General features: G+C 51.4%; 2 protein-coding genes across 6 annotated transcripts in view; both read left to right on the top strand.

Annotated features, from left to right (window-relative positions):
• Positions 1-14,861, top strand: part of CAMKK1 (calcium/calmodulin dependent protein kinase kinase 1) — a 29,017-nt gene extending 14,156 nt beyond the window's left edge. For 3 of the 4 annotated variants that reach the window (XM_015597476.2, XM_006922209.3, XM_025040157.1), the window contains 7 exons: positions 1,984-2,183; positions 4,093-4,146; positions 4,970-5,043; positions 7,965-8,052; positions 8,278-8,406; positions 10,391-10,494; positions 12,562-14,861. In XM_015597476.2, coding sequence (XP_015452962.1) covers positions 1,984-2,183; positions 4,093-4,146; positions 4,970-5,043; positions 7,965-8,052; positions 8,278-8,406; positions 10,391-10,494; positions 12,562-12,634 — 722 coding nt within the window. In that variant the 3' untranslated portion in view covers positions 12,635-14,861. The remainder of the gene's footprint in view (positions 1-1,983; positions 2,184-4,092; positions 4,147-4,969; positions 5,044-7,964; positions 8,053-8,277; positions 8,407-10,390; positions 10,495-12,561) is intronic. The other variant, XM_015597477.2, reaches the window with a different exon arrangement.
• A 4,221-nt stretch (positions 14,862-19,082) lies between these two features.
• The window catches only part of NCBP3 (nuclear cap binding subunit 3), a 27,972-nt gene continuing 25,698 nt past the window's right edge, over positions 19,083-21,356 (top strand). Inside the window, exon 1 of one of the 2 annotated variants that reach the window (XM_015597448.2) lies at positions 19,083-19,461. In XM_015597448.2, coding sequence (XP_015452934.1) covers positions 19,279-19,461 — 183 coding nt within the window. In that variant the 5' untranslated portion in view covers positions 19,083-19,278. The remainder of the gene's footprint in view (positions 19,462-21,356) is intronic. The other variant, XM_006922208.3, reaches the window with a different exon arrangement.

Genomic DNA, 21,356 nt, shown 5'->3' with positions numbered 1-21,356 from the left:
GTTTCTAGAGCCCAAGTGACAGATGGTGAGGCCTGGATTAGGACAGTGGCAGTGGGGAGGAGATGTGAAGGAGGTAGGGTGGCCAGACGCCTAGGCTTCTGGTCTGGTTTGGGGAGCAGGAGTGGTGCCCATCTCTCTAAAATCTTAGCTTGGTTTATCAGGAGCATATTCTCCCCCTGGGGAAACAGGATGAGGGCCCAGCTCAGGTGACAGGAACCAGGACTGTTTTTATCTCATTTGAGCCATTCCAATGCCCTCAGATTAATATTCTCTTTGTACATAAGGGAAAACTGAGGCACAGAGGTAGGAAGGCTTTGCAGAGTCTCTAGCAAGGGCCTAAGGTGTAGGAAGGGGCCATTTCATGCTGGGTGTGGTCTACAGTGGGCACCACCCTGCACTGGCTTGGCCTCCACCCCATGCTGTTCTGGGACCTTCTCCTCCCCTGAGGGTCTATTATCTCCTATTCTGTTTCCTCCACCCTGCCTCCAAAAACAAAAAAAAAGACTAATCCTATTTCGATAAAGCCTTAGCAAGACCCAGCTAGTCACAGTGAAGTGCTTCTCCGGGTGGATTGTGAGCACCAGGGCTGAACAGGCAATTGAATAGAGGCACCGGGCATGATGACCTGCCTTGTGATTCTAGTCTCTCTAAGGGAGCATTGAGGCTATCACAGAAGGCTCTGTGGTTGGAGAGTCCAGGCCTGATTCTTATAGATGGAGCAAGTGCAGCAATGCGAGTGTGAGAAGCAGCCAGATCTGGAAAATATCTTAGAGGCTGAGCCCATAGGACTTGCTGATGATTTGGATGTGGGGTCTGAGAGAGACACCTGAGCAACTGGTAATATGCCATTAACCGAATGGGAAAGACTAGAGGAGGAGCAGGGGTTTTCTGTTTTGTTTGGTGGTGGCGGTGGTGATGGGGATTGCAGACAGAGAAATCAAATTCTGCATTAGAGGTGTTATTAAGAAATACTGAGATATATATTGAGATATTTACTGGATATTCATGTAGATAAAGAGCCTGGAGTTCAGGGGTGAGGCTAGGGTTTGAGATAAGAATTTGAGACCATTTTTCATGGCCAGATACATAGCCCCTTGAGCCTTTGTGCTCTGATGGGTGTGTGCCAAATCCCTTGTGTGCTCTTGGTACCCAGGCAATCACTATAGGACCATTGGTTTTGTTGTTATTGTTATGTAACAGTTGTTCCTTTGGTCCCCAGCCTGCCTTTTCTCCTCCTCCTCCTCTCCCTCTCCTGCTCTTCTTTCCATCTTTCCTCTCCTACAACATCCTGGGGTCTGTCAGTCCAGCGGAAAGTATTTGCTGAGCGGGGAGCATATAGTGGATGGCAGTAGGGTCGGGTCAGTGCCTTCGCTCAGTCTGAGTTGCTCATCTCTTCTCAACAGTGCTGGCCCCAGAAAGCAGGGTGAGCTCCCTGCCTACTAGACAAGGCTGACCCTTACCCTTCCATGTTCATCACAGCAGTCCCAAGGCCTGGGGTGCCCTCCCTCTCTGAATCTCCTTCAGCCCAGAGTCCCTAGGGCTGAGGCAGTATTTCTGCAGGATACCCCCCAATCCTGCCCTAAGCCTGAGAAAGAAACACTTCTGACTAGGCTGGGTGGGGAATGAGACTAGGGAAAGGTTTTGATTGGCTTTGAGCCTGCAGACAATGCTCACGTGTGAGGGTCAGCGATGGCCCTTTCTCCAGTTTCCTCTGACCTGCTCCTTCAGCAACAGGTGCCTTGATTGCCATGGAGGGAGCCCTGGACTTAGAGTCCAAAGGTTCCTAAGAGTCCCATCCTGTCTGCTTCGAATGGCCTGGGCTAGCCTCAGTGTCTTCACTGCAGAGTGGAGCAGAAGACTCCGCAATTCTCTTCCGAGGTCCTCACGAAGTTTGAGACAGCCTTCCCTGGCCAGGCGAGGGCAGGAGAGGGGTTCTGGGCAGCAGTCTCCCAAGGCCAGCACTCAAGCTGCCTCTCTCTGCAGTGCACTGCCAGAAGATCATCCACAGGGACATCAAGCCATCCAACCTGCTCCTGGGGGACGACGGACACGTCAAGATTGCCGACTTTGGCGTCAGCAACCAGTTTGAGGGGAATGATGCTCAGCTGTCCAGCACAGCTGGGACCCCAGCCTTCATGGCCCCTGAGGCCATTTCTGAGTCTGGCCAGAGCTTCAGTGGGAAGGTGGTTTCCAGGGCCTGGGCCGGGTTGGGGTTCAGGTGGAGGGGTGAGATAGCGTGCAGCAAGGCCTGGTTTCCAACCTGAGGGTTCTTGTGTCTCAGGAGTGAACACTGAACATGGTTCCTTCCTTCATGCTTACCTCTTCCTAGAGTCCGACAAACTTTGGCTTCTTCTCATTTTCCAGCAAAATGGCACCCAGTCTCCCCTGCAGATATTTCCTGCCAACTGTTCTGTGCTGAGTTCTGGACTAGGCTGTGGAACAGACAGAGCCCACACAGCCCAGCTCTCTGCCCTTCTGGAGATGGTGGAAAGGGCAGGAGAGCTCATGTTTGGGGGAAGTCGGAGGCTCAACTCAGATTTCCTGGGCATGGCAGGGTTTGAACTAGGCTTTGAAAAATAGGGAGGATTTGAGCAGGAGATAGAGCATAGAGAATGTACCAGAGAAGTGAGGGGCAGAGGCTAAGGGCATGGTGGGGCTTGGGAGGCATTAAGTCCTAGAAGTTTGAGCTTTCTCCTTATGACAGAGGCAGGAGGCAAAGCTTTCTGAGCAGGGGCTGCTGTTCACTGTGTCCCCAGGCACATACTTGTTTTCACCTGTGGAATGCTGGCTGCCCCACTGTGCCCTGCCAAAGAGGCAGTGGATGAGAGGTATTTAGATACATGAGTGAGTGTGGAGCTCAAGAGGTCAGGGGTGTAGACAGATTTAAAAAAAAAAAAAGTTTTAATTTTGATATAATTCCAAATTTACAGAAAAATTGGAATAATACAAAAAAAATCCCATATATCTTTTTAATTGGATTCATCAATTATTGACATTTTGTCCCATTTACCTTTTCACCATCTCTCCTTATGTTTACATATATGCATATGACACTTTTCTGAACCATTTGAGAGTTAAGCTGGAGACTTATCCAACTTTATCATTAAATACTTTAGTGGATGTTTTCTAAGAACAAGGACATTCTCTTATATAATCTCAGTACAATTATCAAAATTAGAAAATTTATCATTGATAAAAGACTATTATATAATGACTCTTATTCAGATTTCACCATTTCTCCTGAACCTGTCCTTAAAAGCCTTATCTTGTTCTGGTTCAGCATCCCATCCAGGGTCCTTCGCTGCATTCACTTATCATGTCCCTTTGGTGTCCTTTAATCTGGATGAGTTCCTTAGCCTCTCTCTCTTTCATGACCTTGACATTTTGAAGAGAACAGGCCTGTTGTTTTGTAAAATGATGTCAATTTGCATTTGCCTGGTGTTCCCTTATTGGATTCAGATGATGCATCTGTGGCAGGAATATGTAGGTAGAGATTTGAGAATCACTCACATGAGAGAAAAAGTGGACACCAAGAGAGGAGATGGGGTTCCAAAAGGGAAAATGTAGAGAGAGCACGTCTTAGGACCAGAGCATGAGGGAGCTGGGAGAAGTGGTGGAAGTGGACAAGGGCCAGGGCCTTGGTGTGAGCAAGGGCTGTTTCTGGGGTCAGAGAAAAGACAGATGGTGGCTTCACCAGTGGATCATTAGGAAAAGGGATGATGAGCTGGTTTAGTGCGTATAAGTTCAATACAGACCACTGTTTCTGGGGTGCATCTGTACGATGGGTACAGCAAATGCAACCCTGTAGATGAAGGAAGTTTCGCACCTGCTAAGTTAGAAACTTACTTGGTTTAGGCCTGCTCCAAGGAGACTTGGGATCTCTAAAGGGCAGGGGTCCTGTTCTGGTCATCCCTGTGTCCCAGTGCTCAGCACAGAGTCGAGCATGGAGCAAGGGTCTGGGAGTGTTTTTTGAGTGAATACACAACTGAGGAAGGAGGTTCTCTGCATGCCTTCTCCCACAGCCTGCTGGAACTGGGTGGGCAAGGGTGTTGGTTCCTTTCGGGGGACTGATATGAGCTGTTTTCTTTCTAGGCCTTGGATGTATGGGCCACCGGGGTCACGCTGTACTGCTTCATCTATGGGAAGGTGAGTATTGGGTGGACTGGCACCAGGGGTTGGGCCAAACGGAATCAAGATAAATGACAGGTGCAGGCCTTCCCTTTGTGTCCTAAAGTAAAATGACATTTGAAAGAGGCCACCTGGCTCTTCCCTCAGAGAAGACTGAGGGAAAAGAGGCTTTTTCTCTTTTCCTCTTTGTTCCCTTGTGAGGGGATTCATGTGAAAGAGTCCTAAGACAGCAGACATTCATGGGGGAGGTGAGGATAGTCGTTTCATCATCTCTCCAGTCAGAGTGCTCCCTGTCCTTCTCTGTCCTTCTGTCCCTTGATGCCATTCATTCATTCACACACTCAGTCATTTATTCATTCACCAAATTGTCCTCGATTCCTGCTCTGGGTCAGGCTGGGCCTTGGGGATGTCCATCACTGACTTGGCTGAGATATCTGCCCACAAATACTCCCACTCTAATGACCACGTTGAGGAGGGAATCTCTGTAAACATGTTCCCAAATTTCAGGCCTTGGGAGTAGAGGCCTTTCTGCAGGTGGCTATAATGCTGGTGAGTCTGCCTAGCTTCATGGTGCCCTCAGTGACATATTCCTTCAGTCAGTGTTTGTTAAGCACTACTGTGTGTCAGGCCCTGAACAAGTTAGATGGGCTCCCTCCCATCTGAGGGGGCACCCAGAGCTGCCCCCATCCCCGGAGAGATGGGGCCAGTCTGTCAGCATGAGTCAAGGCTCTTGGGCTCCCTCCCATCTGAGGGGGCACCCAGAGCTGGAGAGATGGGGCCAGTCTGTCAGCATGAGTCGAGGCTCCGGGCCTGCATCCTTTGTCTGCTTCTCCACCTATAGTGCCCGTTCATCGATGATTACATCCTGGCCCTGCACAAGAAGATCAAGAATGAGGCCGTGGTGTTTCCCGATGAGTGAGTTGTCTGCCAAGGGGTCCCCTGCCCACCCCAGGAAGGCATGTCGGAATTTTAGCAGAGCTTTTGCCCTTTGAAGGCCCCACTCCCTCCTATAGATCTGGAGGTGGGGGTGCTGTTTCCCGGGAGGGTCCCCTGAGCAGATAGAGGTCTGGGACTGTGGAGCAGGGTCTCTGAGAGCAATGGGTCAGATGGATCTCATTGGCAGATAGAGCTCTGAGGCCAGGAGTTGGGCAGGTATGACCTAGGCCCCATATTCACACTGCTCCTTTGCTGAAGGCTCCAGTGGGGGCAATGACACCAGTTCCATGCAGACTCTAGAACCTCTACCTTCTCCCAACTCTGTGTGGCTTCAAGATGGCAGTGTGCTCCCCCATTTCACAGATGGAAAAGTGGAAGCATGGAGGAGAGTTATCAGTGGGTCTGGGATTTGAAGCCTCTCCCTTCTACCAGCCTTTTTTGGTGACTGAGGCCTCTGAGCCCAGAGGGACTGTGTAGAGGCCTTCCTGCTCAGCCATTTCTCTGATCATGATGTTGGCTACCATGGCTCCTCGTTTTTCAGGGCCCTTCTGACATCTGCTTAAAGTGCCCAGGGCGGGTCACAAACCAACCTAGGAGTTGTCCTCAATGATTCCTGCTCCCTCGTGCCCACTTCCTGTCTGGTCCCCAAGCCCTCTTGAATTCACCTCTTATATATCTCTTGGCTCCATTGCCACCTGTGTGCCTGCCTCATTCAGGCCTCAGCCTTGTCCAGCCACTTCCTCTCTGGTCTCCCTGCTACCAGCCTCTATCCAGTCCAGCCACCACAATCAGGCCAGGTTGACCCTGATAAAGCACAACAAATATCACCATATCTCCTGCTTAAAATTTTTCTGAAGCTTCCCAAAGCCCACAGGAAGAGGCCATGCCCTGGCCCTGGCATTCCAGGATCTCTGGGTTTTGCCACCACATTGCCCCTCACCTGCAACACTAGTCAACTGGATCCATCTCTTCCTGTAATTGCCTGTCTCCCGTGCCTTTCCTCCAGCAGGACCCCCTGCCAAAGCTATCTTTTTTCCCCCAGCCCAGGCATTTTCAAAGGCGTTCTGCATTTAGGATAGCAACGGGAACCAAGACCAGCAGTCTCAAGTGTGGGTTCCGCAGGCTTGAAAGGATGGGCTCCCTAAGGATGTTGGTAGCAAAGAAGCCTGGAGTTTGGACAGAGATAATTCAGGCTGATGTGAGGCTGAGGGTCCTGCTCCCCCTCCCTCTGAGTCCTTCCCTGTCCTCACTCTTCTCGGTAGTAATATGCTAACTCACTAACTTCTCTGGGCCTTGGTTTCCTCCTCTGTCAAGGGAGAATCTTTCCTGGCCACCTCCCAGATGGAAGAGAGGATAAGATTGCAAGTGAGAGTGAAGACCACTAGTGTCCCACACTAGGTCTTCTCACATTATTCACCGTCTCTGAAGGCTCCAGTGGGGGCAATGACACCAGTTCCATGCAGACTCTAGAACCTCTACCTTCTCCCAACTCTGTGTGGCTTCAAGATGGCAGTGTGCTCCCCCATTTCACAGATGGAAAAGTGGAAGCATGGAGGAGAGTTATCAGTGGGTCTGGGATTTGAAGCCTCTCCCTTCTACCAGCCTTTTTTGGTGACTGAGGCCTCTGAGCCCAGAGGGACTGTGTAGAGGCCTTCCTGCTCAGCCATTTCTCTGATCATGATGTTGGCTACCATAGCTCCTCGTTTTTCAGGGCCCTTCTGTCATCTGCTTAAAGTGCCCAGGGCGGGTCACAAACCAACCTAGGAGTTGTCCTCAATGATTCCTGCTCCCTCGTGCCCACTTCCTGTCTGGTCCCCAAGCCCTCTTGAATTCACCTCTTATATATCTCTTGGCTCCATTGCCACCTGTGTGCCTGCCTCATTCAGGCCTCAGCCTTGTCCAGCCACTTCCTCTCTGGTCTCCCTGCTACCAGCCTCTATCCAGTCCAGCCACCACAATCAGGCCAGGTTGACCCTGATAAAGCACAACAAATATCACCATATCTCCTGCTTAAAATTTTTCTGAAGCTTCCCAAAGCCCACAGGAAGAGGCCATGCCCTGGCCCTGGCATTCCAGGATCTCTGGGTTTTGCCACCACATTGCCCCTCACCTGCAACACTAGTCAACTGGATCCATCTCTTCCTGTAATTGCCTGTCTCCCGTGCCTTTCCTCCAGCAGGACCCCCTGCCAAAGCTATCTTTTTTTCCCCAGCCCAGGCATTTTCAAAGGCGTTCTGCATTTAGGATAGCAACGGGAACCAAGACCAGCAGTCTCAAGTGTGGGTTCCGCAGGCTTGAAAGGATGGGCTCCCTAAGGATGTTGGTAGCAAAGAAGCCTGGAGTTTGGACAGAGATAATTCAGGCTGATGTGAGGCTGAGGGTCCTGCTCCCCCTCCCTCTGAGTCCTTCTTCCCTGTCCTCACTCTTCTCGGTAGTAATATACTAACTCACTAACTTCTCTGGGCCTTGGTTTCCTCCTCTGTCAAGGGAGAATCTTTCCTGGCCACCTCCCAGATGGAAGAGAGGATAAGATTGCAAGTGAGAGTGAAGACCACTAGTGTCCCACACTAGGTCTTCTCACATTATTCTCACCGTCTCTGCAACCCAGGGAGGGGTGTCCAGTACTCCTGGAACTCTGTGTTTGTGGCTTCTGTCTCCTGAGGGAGATTGCTTTACTTCCTACTCAGGAAAGAAGGATATCCATACACTTGTTCTGGAACTCTCCTTCCTCCCTGGTACCCTGGAGGTGTCCCTCCCGCTATTTGAGAAATGAGAATCGGTGTGTCTCTGCCCTGGGGTGCTAATCAAGGAACCCACAGAGCAGGGTGGGGAGGGAGAGGTGGGAAGAAAAGGATCCTCATCAACTATCTCCCCTTCATCTTCTTTCTTCCCCTCTTTAGGCCAGAGGTCAGCGAGGAGCTCAAGGACCTAATCCTGAAGATGCTAGACAAGAATCCCGAGACGAGAATTGGGGTGCCAGACATCAAGGTAGAGGAAACAGAGGTCTTGGGCTGGGCTGAGCCAGGACAGAGCAAGCAGGCCTCAGTTTCTCCTGTAGAACCCTACCCCAAGATATATGTGTATTGTGTTTGGGTTTGAGGTTTGTGAGCTTCAGATTCCATTAATGCTGGTAGAATGCTCGTGGTCCCTTACTGACTCAGTGTGTCTATCTGCCTGTGGCCCTGACCCCTCCTTGCCCTCCTAACTCCACAGTTGCACCCATGGGTGACCAAGAATGGGGAAGAGCCCCTTCCCTCAGAGGAAGAGCACTGTAGCGTGGTGGAGGTGACAGAGGAGGAGGTGAAGAACTCGGTCAAGCTCATCCCCAGCTGGACCACGGTGGTAAGAGGGTGAGGGGCAGAAGGCTCTCTTGTCCTGGGAGGGCCTGAGGAGGGAATGGCCACTACCTGAGACTTGCTCTGTGCTGGGCCCTGTGGGGGTTCAGAAGGACGTCTGTCTGCCACCCTCAAAGCTGGGCCACTGAGGCCACACTGTTCTGCTGGAGGCCCATGGGGAAAGTTGCCACATTATTCACCGTCATGGTAGGGAGGCCAGGAGACTTGGTGAGGAGAGTGAATGATTGAAAAAAACATTCTGCCCTTGCAGAGTATCAGCATTCACCATGACTAGAAGAAGCATTTTCTTCCTGCCTCCATCTCTTCCTCCCACTTCTCTCCCTTCCTTCCTTCCATTCTTTCTTTTATTGAACTCTTGCTGCTTTCCAGACACTGTACTAGGGGCCAAGGATATGACAATGAAAAGGCCTAGGAAGCAGCCCCAGAGTCCCCCTACGTGTCAGTTAGGTACCACCTGTATGTTCCCTCCATTCTTCTCTCCCATTTTAGTTCTTCTCTTCCCCTGAACATCTTCCGTATTAACACTGGAAGTAACTAATGTAGTCCCTGATGGCCATTTGGGGATTTTGGGATACTGAAAGCCATGGCTCACCCTGCACTGAGGTACCACATTGAGTCAGGGTGAGGACAAGGCCAGGAGAGAGCTGTGCAGTGCTGTGGGTAGGTCAGGTTCATGCACTTCATCCCTCCCTGCTGGGTCCAGGCCCTGGTCGGCCAGCTGGCTAAAGTCCTGCCTGTTCTTGTGCTCTGTAGAGCTCCAGGGCTCTGTCAGGTCCCTGGAGCCAGTCAGCTCCCACAGGCCACTTCCCTGGTCTTAGCGACCATCACCTCTCTCCTAAAGCACTGGAATCGCCTCCTAAGTTGTCTCCCTGCCTCCATCCTCACCTTCACCACCAGCCAGGGTGGTCCTGGTGACCTGGTCATGTCACTTCTCAGCTCAGACCCTGCTTGTTCAGCCTCCCATGTCACTCAGAGTAAGAGCCACAGCCCTGACTGTCTTGCCAAGACCTTGTACAGCCTGCCCGCCACCATGTCTCACTGACCTCGTCTCTCCTCCCCTGTTCACTGGGTTCCAACAATGTGCCACATAAGCTGCTGTCCTAGGGCCTTTTAACTTCTCTTCCCTATCCAGGATGCCCCTGCCCAGCCATCCATAGGGCTCACTTCCTCACTCCTTTCAGGTCTTTACTCCAAAGTCACCTCAAAGTCACCTTCCCTGGTGCCTTACCTCAAATTCCAACTTCCTTTTTGTCATACCATACCCCCTTCCTTGTTTTATTTTTTCTCTTTAGCCCCTACCACTAACATGTTATATATTTTACTAATTTGTCTGATTTGTTGCCTCTCCCACCCCCTAACTGGAATATAAACTCCATGAAGGCAAGAATATTTGCCTCAGTTTGGCTCCTGTGCCTAGAATAGTGACTGGTATATGGTAGGCACTCAATAAATAGTTGTTGAATGAATAAATGAAAGAAAAAGTGAATGCACCCCTGGCGCTATGCATGTGTGTGTGTTTGTGTGTATGTGGGCAGGGGCGTGGAACTCTCCTTGTTACAGGAGGGACAAAGTCAGAGAGCTAGGGCGCAGTAGTGCCTCTGGGCATCTTCCCCAGGCCACTGTGCAGCTTCCTCTTTGCTGCCTGGAACAGCCTCTCCTCTACTCCATCCTTCCTGCCTCAGAGAGGAGGCATTTCCCATGCCCTCAAGATAAAGCCCTGCTTTCAGCCTGATGTCCCAGCCCCCCATGCACTAGTTGCACTGGGTTCTTCCCTATTCCCTGAATTGAGCATCACCCATCACCCTCCATGCTCTTGTCATTTCCTCTGGTGGGAATACTGTTTCTTTCTCTGCTGATTTAAAGGGAGCCTCAGCAGGGCCCACCTCTCAGCTGCCTTCAGAAAGTCAGAGGGGAGAGTGTGTTTGGGACCCTGGGGGCCTGTGTTCCTCACGCTGACATGTCTCCCCCAGATCCTGGTTAAGTCCATGCTGAGAAAGCGTTCCTTTGGGAACCCGTTTGAGCCCCAAGCACGGAGGGAAGAGCGATCCTTGTCTGCTCCAGGAAACTTACTGTTGTAAGTACTGGTAGGCTGAGGCCCGTGGCACATTCCCCCACTCTCATTGTCATTGGGCTATGTAGACTGAGCCCAGAGCCTAGGGACTCAGCCAGGTCTCACAGAGTAGGACCACATCTGTCCCTCTGTGCTTGGCCCATGGCAGCCTGGTAGAGGTTTGCAGACAGGCCTCATGTCTGCTCCTCATAGAAGGATGGCTCGGCTGTGGAGGGAGGGCACTTCTGCAAACTCTTCCTAGCCCAGTGCAGTGCCAGCTGCTCTCTTGAATGGCCCATGCTACCTCTAGCCGTTGCTGAGGCTGTGTGCCTAGTCAGCACTTTGTAAATGCTTGTTGAGTAAGTAAGCCCGGATTGGCCGGCTGACTGGGCTGGGGAAGAGGAACTCCCTTTGCTGAAGGCTCCCTACTGTGAAACAGGCTTGTGCAATCACCACCTGCTAGAAGAGGTCAGAAAAGCAGTTCCCCAACCTCTGAGAACCTCATCCTCAGCTTGTCCACCTTCTCCCACTAAAATAAAAGTTTGGGATTCCAACAAGGTCTGCTGGAGTTTGTACACAGACCTGCAGACAGAAAGCCATGAGAGGGTCCTGGACCCGCATGTGCTCCTGGGAAGTTAGTCACCTTACTCTGGCCTGTGAAGGAAGCTGCAGAGGGGAGGAGTTGTGTGGGGAAGGCACGTTCCCCAGAAAGGGAGCACTGGACCGAGTCCAGGTACCTCAGTCTCTCAGGAAAGCGTACTTTAACTTGTGCCGTCCAAGGGACTAGACGTGAGTGAGGCCACCCTCTTTTAGTGGGCTCTCCAGAAGTGCTGGGTCCCATCATCATGGACAAGCTGGTGTATGTTTCCTGTCAGAGGTTGCTTGCCCTCAGGGATGTCCGTATTACCAACCTCTTGCCCTCTTCTTGACAAACTTTCTGGCCAATGAGGGGCAAGGGGTGGGGCCTGGGAGAGGCCTTGGTGTTACTGAGCTTACTTCCTAGTCTCTGTTTCTTCAGTGAAGTGGCCAAGGCTGGGGAAAGGGGTTCCCTGGGCTCCCCAGGTCTGCATGCCTCAGTGCTGGAATTGAGCTTATTGTAGGGCATCACATATTTAGCATCCAAATAGAGCCACTTTTGAGAGTGAAAGAGGAAGCTGTTACTAACTACGCCAGGACTATAGGCATAGCCAAAACCATGACTAGCAAACCTGAACATCTGACCACTGTAGCTCAGCGCTTGTGGCTCAGTGCCCCCTAGTGGTAGGTCAGGCCAGTCACAGGCTTAAGATGTCCAGCACCTAGTCCAAGCCTGGCACAGGGCCAGTTGCCAAGAATACAAGTGAGCAAGGCAATCATTGTCCTTTTATAGACATGTAGTGGGAAGACTGGCCAGTTTCCTTGCTGGACTGTGAAAGGACTGGGCTTCATACTTTCCAGCTATAAAATTCTATAATTCTGTGACCCAGGTTTAATTTTGAAAAGCAGGTTTTACCTCATCGGAGTTAACAAATTTGTTCTTGATAGCCTGTTTTTCAAGCTTTGAAATAACTGTTGAAACTCTACAGTAGTTAAATAGGATTGATCCTTTTTAAAGATATCAAAATGCATTCATTTGTCATTTTAAAAAGAAAGATCGTAGGAGAAAAATCAAATATAGGAATCTATTGAATATATGACAGAATCCTAAGACTGATGGGTAGACTCTGCCCTGTGCAAAAAGAAAATGCAGAACCAAAGCCCCTCTACCCAGGACTGTGGGGATGATATCGGCCAACATAGACAGTCTGTGAACTGCCTGGTACTCAGGGACGCAGGGAAGTCAGCTGGACCAGATCGTGAGAGGCTCTGTCAGCCAGGCTGGGAAGTCTGGACTTCACCTCTGGGCAACAGGGAGCCATGGAAAGTTGTGGGGTGATTTGGGGTAGGGAAACCAGTAAGGGGCCATGATGCAGGGGGCGAGCCTGGGGAAGTAGGTGAGGGGGGATTTGAGAGCTGGTAGGTATGAATGCCTGTGAGTGTATGTGAGAGTATCCTTTTTGAGTGCCTATGCTGATCCCTAAGGTCCCTCTGCCCCTGGTGTTCCCTGAACAGGAAAGACGGGTGTGGAGAAGGTGTCAAGAGCCCGGAGCTCCCTGGCGTCCAAGAAGATGAGGCTGCGTCTTGAGTCCCTGCATGCGCCCAGGGCAGCCCAGCAGCACGCTCATCCCACGCCTCCAAAGGCTCACTCACTGCCCTCATGCCGACAGCTGCCCCTGCGGGCAGGGGGCTAGGGACTGTGGCCCCTCTCCCAGCTCCCCTTCCCCTGTCGTGCTGCATGACTTCCGTGCGTGTCCAGGGACAGGATTATGTGTCATCTGGGGCTGGGGGACAGGGCTCCCTCGAGGCCTTTCTCCTTGTCCTGGCTCTGCTTGGCAGGACCCATGCTGTGGGGAAGGTAGGTACCCTTGGTAACTTAGAAACCCCACTTGGCTTGTTGGCAAGGCCTAGAGGCAGGAAGCAAGAAACCAAAATGGCAGGTGGAGGCTGGGCTTACCACCACTGCAGAGATCTGCTGTGGGCCAGGCAGGCCTGGCTCAGCTGCCGCACGTACATAGAGAGGTGTACCCTGCCCACGTCAGGGGTTGCTGCCAGAACTGGTGTCTTCTGAGAACACTGGTATGGAGTCTCTGAGCCCTTGATGGGTATTCCTGGGCCTTACTGGGGTGGGGGTCAGTATTAGAGAATTCAAATTCATTTTTTTCGTTGTCTTACTTTTGTTCTTAACATGGAAGGAAGGGGGTGCAAAACCCTGCTCGGGAACATCAAACGAGCTGTCCCTAGCACATCCCACCATTATTTGGCAGCCAGGTGAACTGGACTGACCTTTCTGGATTGGGTTTCACATTTGGCACTATCTGGAGAATGCACTGAATTACAGTTCTGAGCAGAGGCCTGAACACCATACCTTCCCTGCCCACGTCACTCCTTCTTTTTGTGGCTCCTCAGAGCCATGGCTGCAGAAGAGACACCAGGAGCTGACGCTGGCCAAGGGCCCTGGACTCACAAGACTGCGGCCTTGCCGATGCTGAAGTAACTGGAATCCAATTTCTGATCCTACACTGGCCTCGCTATCTGGCCCCAGAAGATGCCCTCACATTCCTATCATGAAGGACAAACTGCCCAGACTAGAGCCGCACTAGAAACAAGACCCTGGTGGAGTGTGCATGTTGGCAGGAGGCCTCAGAGAGATGGGCCTTCTGCCTCTGCCTCACCCCCAGGACAGTCATTGTCCAGCGTGCCCAGAGCTGGACCCCTGAAGTGTATGGGTTGACCCAGCTGGGCTGGAGATGTCACTTGATAGCTTGGTGTTCACTGATCAAATGCTCAAGAGATTGACCCCCAAAGAAGAAAGAAAAAACAGGACTCAGATACCTCCTCTGAAAACATGGACCAAACAAGGATTACAGTCGCTGGCGTGGGTTTTATATCGCAGGAGGACTTGTGTTGAGAAGGAAAGGGAGATTGGGCTGGAGGAGTGCCTGTGTCCTACACATCTCTGTGCCTGTGGGTGTACGTTGCACCTCCACGCACATATGCATGTGCGTGCCCATCTGCTGCACACAGCACACTCGCATGTCTTGCACTGGCACATGCATCTGTAATATAGTTTCTATGTTTATTTAAGGCTGTGAGCAGAATGTGGCCCATTGTCAATGGGTCCACATTTCTCCCTGGCTCATCTCCACTAAGGCATCATAACCCAGGGCTTAAAAAGCAATTCGGTACTGTCTTTAAGAACACTTTTATAGAGTTCATGGGAGGCCAGTCACAGATCTGAAAGTTTTTCTTGAGCATCTCTGCACTGGAGCCTGGAGGGTGGCAGTTTCAGGGGGTCCTCATCTATTGGTCCTGCCCTTGCAGAGCTCAAAGGTGGGCCAAGCTTCACTGCCTGGGTCAGAGCCTGAATGGGGCGCTCACCCCATCGCTGAGGGTTTTGGTTGGACATCATTGTTTTTGACTGTGGTACAGTGATGAACAAACTCCATAAGAGTGTTTTAAAAATTAACTTCCCAGGAAGTGAGTTAAAAACAATAAAAGCCCTTTCTTGAGTTAAAGAAAAATTGTGCATTCTCTGCATCTGGATGTGTGTTCTTTCTTACCAGCTGGACCTGCTGGCTTTGCTACCTTTTCTGGAAGGGTCTGAGCAGGATAGTAGTGGGAAGAGCTCTGGGGGAAGTGAGAGGGGAGGGAAGGAGGGAGGAGGCCTGGCTCTGGGGAATGAGGAGCTATAGCACAGGATTCGGCTCAGTCTCCTGAGCAGGTCCAATGGCCCCTCCTTGAAGGAGAGGTTGTTTGGGAGCCAATGGGCTACCCATGAAGGCACCTTTCCTGTTTTACAGGGATCCAAGGAAGCCAAGATCTGGTCTTTGGGAGCCATCACCATAACTCATGGGGCAGAAGTCCCAATGGAGCCTCACAGGAGTCCCTGTGACAGGGGCCCTGTGTCCTCTCTGTGCCCCCTTAGCCTTGGGCATGAGTACGGGCTTTTTGGACCCTGTAGCTCCCTGTTCATACTAAGGCCCTCCATGGCCATGATGAAAAAAGTCATCATTGAGGTCAGACAGCCTTGAGCTTGGATCCAAGCTTTGCCATTTAATAGCTGTGTGACCTTGTCAAGTCATTGTAGGAGTCTTGGTTTCCTTATGGATCGAATACAGACAATATCAGCATCTCCCCAGAGTTTTTATGAAGTTAAATGAAGTCCTTGTGCCAGGCATCTGACACAGCACTTGGCACAGAGTAAGTACTCAGCAAATGAGCCCCTGAAAAAAAAAAAAAGAAATTTCTGCCTCTGGGGCTCCCTGGAACCAGCCTTAGAGGCCACGGGCTCGGCATGCCCTGCATGATTGGTATTTGCCCATCTGTGGAACTCCCAGCTGGGTGAAACTGGAGACCAGGCAGAAGGAGACCAAGCCAGAGGCTGCCCAGTGTGGTGATCAGTTTTTCCATCTGAGAAATGGAGGCCAGAGCTGCTCCTGCCTGCTTCCTGGTCATCTTATGGAGGTCACATGAGGGGCTTTACCAAGTCCTCTCCAGAAGGGGTGCAGGCGACCAGGCAGAAGTTCCCCAAATACCAAGACTGATAAGCAGGTTTTTATTGCCACTTCCTCCCCATCACCACAGGCCCTCAGTTTGGGACCCCAACATCTCTCACTTCCTCATGTGTCTCCTGGCCTTGGTCCTCAGCATTCTAATGCATCCTCTCACCAGTTGCCAAGGTGATCTTGGGTGCCCACCTGACCTTGCCCATCCCTCTCAGAACTCTTGTGTGTTCCCTACAGTGTTCAGCCTTGCATTCGATGTTTCTGCCATCAGCCCCAATGGCCTCTCTGTATGCTCTCCTGACCCATGCCCCACCCACCCACACGCCATTCACTCCTCACTCCCCATGGCTCTTCGGGCTTATCCTCTCCTCCAGGACACTGCCTTTCCCCATCTCTGCCTCTCCTTGTCAAAGATGTCCCTCCCTCTAAGGGCTTATTCTGCAGTCAGAAAAATTCCTGACTGGTTCATCATCCCAGGTATTGTCACCAAATCCTGAGCCTGGGTCCGACAAGCCAGATCATCATGCTAAGAGCTTTGAATAGGACCATGGTGCATGCTGTCATTTACCTGCAAGGACTACCACTCTAGGAGGCATGCTATGGTAGGAAAACCGAGGCCCATGGATCAGTAACTCGCTCAGAGTCACATAGCAAGTCAGGAAACTGCCAAGCTAGAGCCTAGGTCTCCTGCCCACCCACCCCACCCAGATTTTCCCCACACCAGTGGCCAGGAAAACTCAGAGCCTGCACACAGGGAAGGACATCTGGGCAAATCAAAAACAGAGGCTACACTTCCAGACCTAACCACATGGAGGAGCTGAGCCCAGGCCAGGGGTGTCTAGCTGAAGGCTGGGGAGCAGTCCTGGGTTTGCCCTGGGAGGCCCTGGTTCCTCAAAGAGAATGTCTTTGGGCTCTGGATCCCACAGACACTTTTCCTGCTCTCTGCTCCCCTCAACCACTCTCACCTTATATGATCTCAGCTGGTGGAAGGGAGAGGAAAGGTTAGGGCCAGCAAGAGTTCTAATTTTCCCAGGGAGACCCCCAGACACTTACTGGGATCCATGTAAACATCCCACAGTTTACTGAGTCATCCTTGCCCCCACCTCAACACACACACACAGGCTGGAACACCCACACAGCCTCCCCTTGGGCAAATAAGCAGTCCTGGGACTCTGCTGAAAGAGGCCAAGGGAGCCATATGGTGGGTGGTACTGGGCCCTGTGTGTGTGGGGCGGGGGTCAACTGAGGCCCAGAAGGAGACCAGGAGGGTCTGGGGAGGGGCCTGTCCTCCATCTCACCTGCAGAACAGAGCCATGGCCTACAAGGACTCCCTGTAGTGCTCCAACCTCCTGCTGGACTGGGTGTCCATAGCTTAAATGACCATCTCCTGTCTCCTCTGTCATACATATACAGACCTGACTCTGCACTCGGGGCCTCAGACACATCCATTTCTCTAGTTAGAATGACCCAGGGCACAAAGTATGGGTCCTCTAACCCTCCAGGGTAACTGCTAGTCCCCACCCAGGTTGGACTGACCATTTTGTCATTAGTCCATCCTGGCTTTGTAGTCAGCTTCCCTGCCCTCCCTACTCTCTAAGCCCTAACTATCTCCAAGTCACCTCCTCTAAGAAGCCACAGCCTCAGAGGTACCCTTGGCATGCGGTCTGGTGTCTAGTTCATCTTCTATAAGACTGGAGTCATGGCCCAGGAATTGCAATCTTGTCCACCGGCTGAGTCGCTTTCACAACTTATATCTGCCCACTCACTGTTCCACCATGATGGAGACCATTCAAAGAGCATCTCCCAGCTGAATCACAAGACTGGGGCCTTCCCTCTGGGCATGACATTCTCTCCACCTGATCCCTGGTAAGCTGCTTCTTTGGCCTGTATATCTCTGGCTTTTTCTGGTCCTCTGTTCCAGCTTCTCAGCCTGCAAACTAGCTCAGGCCTCTGCTGTAGCTATAACCCAGATATTTCGGTTTTCCAAAGGCTGTTGCCCTATACTTCTGGGCATGCAGGAGGCAGCTCCTCCTGCCTTCTCTCTCAGATGCCTTCTGCATAGGCTCCTTGTCCCCTGTTACTGCTCAGGTCACTCTGTCCCATCCCCAGCAGGATTGGTCACTGTTTGTTCTAGCTGTAGTCCATGTAAGGAGACCATTGCAGTGTCCAGATGGGAGGTGATATGATGGTGGTTGGGATGGAAAGAAGCTGAAGGGTGGTGGCTGAGAGGATGGAAAAAAGCAGATGGACATGAGGGACATGTGGGAGGCCAGATTGACAAGACTATGTGTGGCTAGGCTAGTAGGGTGGGAGAGGAAGGCGTCAAGGGTAGCTCTTAGATTCCAGGCTTGCACGCCTATATTGACTACTAATCAGGGAAGTAGGGAACACAGGAATGGACCCGGCTTAGAAGGAAGATTCTGTTTTAGGAAAGTTGAGTCTGAAGTGCCTTGAGATATTCCAGGGAAGATGTCCAGTAGGAAGTTGGACATATGGGTCTGGAGCTCAGAGGAGAGGGGAGAACTAGAGATGGAGTTCTGGGGGTCCTCACTGTATGGTGGCAGTGGAATTGGAAGCCATGGGTGTGATGAGATGGCCTAGGGAGTGAGCATGGGATGAGAACAAAGAGGGTCCAGGATTGAGCCCTGGAGCACTGTTCACGTTGTGGGAGGAAAAAGAACCCTAAAAGGCATTGGAACAGCTTAGAAGGTGAAAGAAAAACCAAGTGTGACCACATAATGGAAGAATGCATGTGGTTTCAAGAATCGGGTAGTGGCCATCAGTGTCCATGATGTTGAGTGATCAAGTCAGATGGAGAAAGTGAAGGAAGACAGTCCTTTCAAGAATTTAGCTGTGTAAGAGTTGGGCATAGATACACCTCCCACATAGATACACCTCATGACACTTTAACTCTAGAAAGTTTTCCTGCACATATGCCAAGAACATGGATTAGGGGTGTGGGGTTGTGAGAGCCCAATTTAAAATCGTATCAAAGAACATCTCCCCTTGAATCAGCAGGGTATCACCTCAGGCCAGTGGACCATGTAACAAGTCCTCAGGTAGCATCTGATTTAACCATAGCAGCTTATATTACCTTTTAATGGCTTTTCCCTTTATTATCCCAGAAGAGATAGGCTTCCATTATCTATTCCCCGCCTCCCTGGAAGGGAGAGGGTGAGAAAAAGGAGGAGTGGCCAATTTTAAAAAAAAAAAAAATTAAGGAATCGTTTAGAAGACGACCCTTATATATCCTCTTTAGCTCAGATCTAGATTTTATCCTGTAAATAGCCTGTCACCTTGGGTAACTTTCTATGCCTCAGTTTCCTCGTATGTGAAATGGGGAATAATAGTACTCACTCCATAGAGTTGTCCGGATTCAAGAGCTCGTAACAATCGCTGGCACGTAATGACCACTCAGTAAAGTTAGCTTTTTCTGCAGGGTTTACTGCTCAAGGCATGCTACACCAATCTCTTCCAGGTCCCACCCCCTCCAACAGGCCCCGCCTTTGTCGCCATTTGGTCCGTCCTCCTCCTCGCTAGGTACCGCTCCAGCCGGCCCGGGTTCCTCCCGCCACCAGGGGGACGGCGGCGCTGAAAGGGGCCTTCTAGCCCAAGCAGGCGACGCTCTAGGTAGCGGCGGAGGCGGCTCTGTGGCCAGTGGCGGCGGCGCTCTAGCCAGCGGGTGCTCGGGGCGGGCTCTCAGTGCTGCGGCCGGCGGGCGGCGATGGCGGCCGTACGGGGCCTGCGGGTGTCGGTGAAGGCGGAGGCCCCGGCGGGGCCGGCCCTGGGGCTCCCGTCGCCTGAGGCGGAGTCCGGTTTGGAGCGTGGAGAGCCAGAGCCCATGGAGGTGGAGGAGGGCGAGCTGGAGATCGTGCCGGTGCGGCGCTCGCTGAAGGAACTGATCCCGGTACGGGCGGGGGACGGGGGTGTGAGGAGGAGATCGCCGAGCGAGCGAGTGCCCCGCGCCGGAGCGGGCCGGAAGGGGAGGCGGCCAGCGCCCGGGCCGGGGGAAGTCAAGAGAAGGGTAGAGAGGGGAGCGAAAGCCTGGGGGGCGGGGGTGCGAGGCTGGAGGAGAGACCGGGAGTGAGAGAAAGGACGCCGGGGCGCCCGGAAATGGATGTTGTGGGGGCTGGAGGAGGTGGGGGAGAGCTGGAGGGTAGTTAAGGGCGTCCCTTTCGCTGCCCCGCCGAGCTAGTCTTTGCACGGGGGTGAGTGAAGAGGGGCTGGGATTTTCTGGGCGTCTGAGATAAAAGGGGAGCCCGGGGAGGGAACAGAACCAAGAGAGGCCCAGAAGGAACTGTCGGGTGGCGCCGGCATCCAGGTCTCCTTGTGGGTCCAGTAGCTGTGTCTAATAAACGTAATACTCGCGGTTTCTCTTGTGAGGGCTGGACTTGTCAGCAGGAGCTCAATGTTTCTGTTGTGACTTGAGGGTCCTCTTTGACCCCGCGCAGCTCCACTGCGGTATAGTACCTACACCATGATCTCAGCATCTGACCCGTAATGAAACCAAAACATCAGCGAACCAGCAGTTGTCCTTGGTCTTTTATCACAGTTGGGATGTTGAGAGGTGTTTTGCTTGTGGTTTGGTGGTCCTGTGTTCGGTTTTTAGAGCTGGTCTCAGGCCTGCATGGCTCTTCTCAAATACTTAATTTCTCACCTAACACGAACTGCTTTTTACCACATGTCATCAAGGCTTGCTTTTAAATTGAAATTATGGAAAAAGGTGAAAGTAGGATCACTAAAGATAGCAAATGGTAATGACATTGGTAGCAACAATTAACAAAGTGGCATTTTACCATTTACTACATTATATCATTTAAATATCACTGCAGCTGTGAAGTGGATATTATCCCTTTATTCATTTAGTTTGACATGTATCTGTTGCATTCCCCACCATGTGCCCAGCACAATCCTAGACTCTTCTTGATCAAGGTCAAGATCAAACTCTCTCCTGTAGTTTATGTTCCAGTTGGGGGACACAAGTAAACAAATAATTTCTGATAGCGTTAAGTGCTATGAAGAGAATAAAACATGTTAATGGGATAGAGAGTTCAGAGGGTTGGGAGGGTGTGCAGAGCAGGAAGCTGAATGAGGTGGGATGGTTAGGGAAATCCTCTGAGGTAGTGACATTTAAGCTGAACCCTAAATGACATAAAAGAGGCAACTGTGTACAGATTGGGAAGAGAATGTTCCTAGCAGGGGCAACCGTAAGTGCAAAGACTCTGAGATGAGAACAAGGTTGTTTTGGAGAAACCAAAAGTTCAGTAAAAGAGGTCAGGGAGGTAGGCAGATACCATGGAGGAGACCTAAGCCCAGAGAGGCCAAAGGAATTGTATAGTGTTGTGTAATCTGAACGTCTTCGCTGTTGTTTTGAGTCCTGGATTTCTGAATCCCACCCTCTTTTCATTGCACTGTGCTGTTTTTCCTTGGAGGTCTAAGTGAATCTGGAGTTTCTGCATTTTGGTGAAGGCTTGTGCTCCACCTGGTGGCCTGGCATGATGAATTTGGCCAGTCTGGGTTGAGATAAGTGACTGTACCTCATCTTGAATGTTTTTCACAAAAGCCTTTAGATTTTCATTTACATGAATACCTTCAATAGATGGAATTACTTAAGGTTTTGGACAGACTCTGATCAAGAAAGATTTCTCGTGAGAGTGGTTGATTGCTACCATAGTCACTGGGATGGTCTTCCTCATACTAAAGGGTTGTGAGCATGGGGGAAGGATTGCTGAAGAGAATGACTATCCAAAAGGCCTCAGCTATCTTTTATCATGAATTTTTTCCCACTTGCTGTCAGCATTT

The sequence above is a fragment of the Pteropus alecto genome, unplaced genomic scaffold (genome assembly GCF_000325575.1).
Source record: "Pteropus alecto unplaced genomic scaffold, ASM32557v1 scaffold398, whole genome shotgun sequence".
Classification (NCBI taxonomy): Eukaryota; Metazoa; Chordata; class Mammalia; order Chiroptera; family Pteropodidae; genus Pteropus; species Pteropus alecto.
The sequence above is the reverse complement of the archived record's forward strand: the minus strand, read 5'-3'. Positions and strand labels throughout refer to the sequence as shown.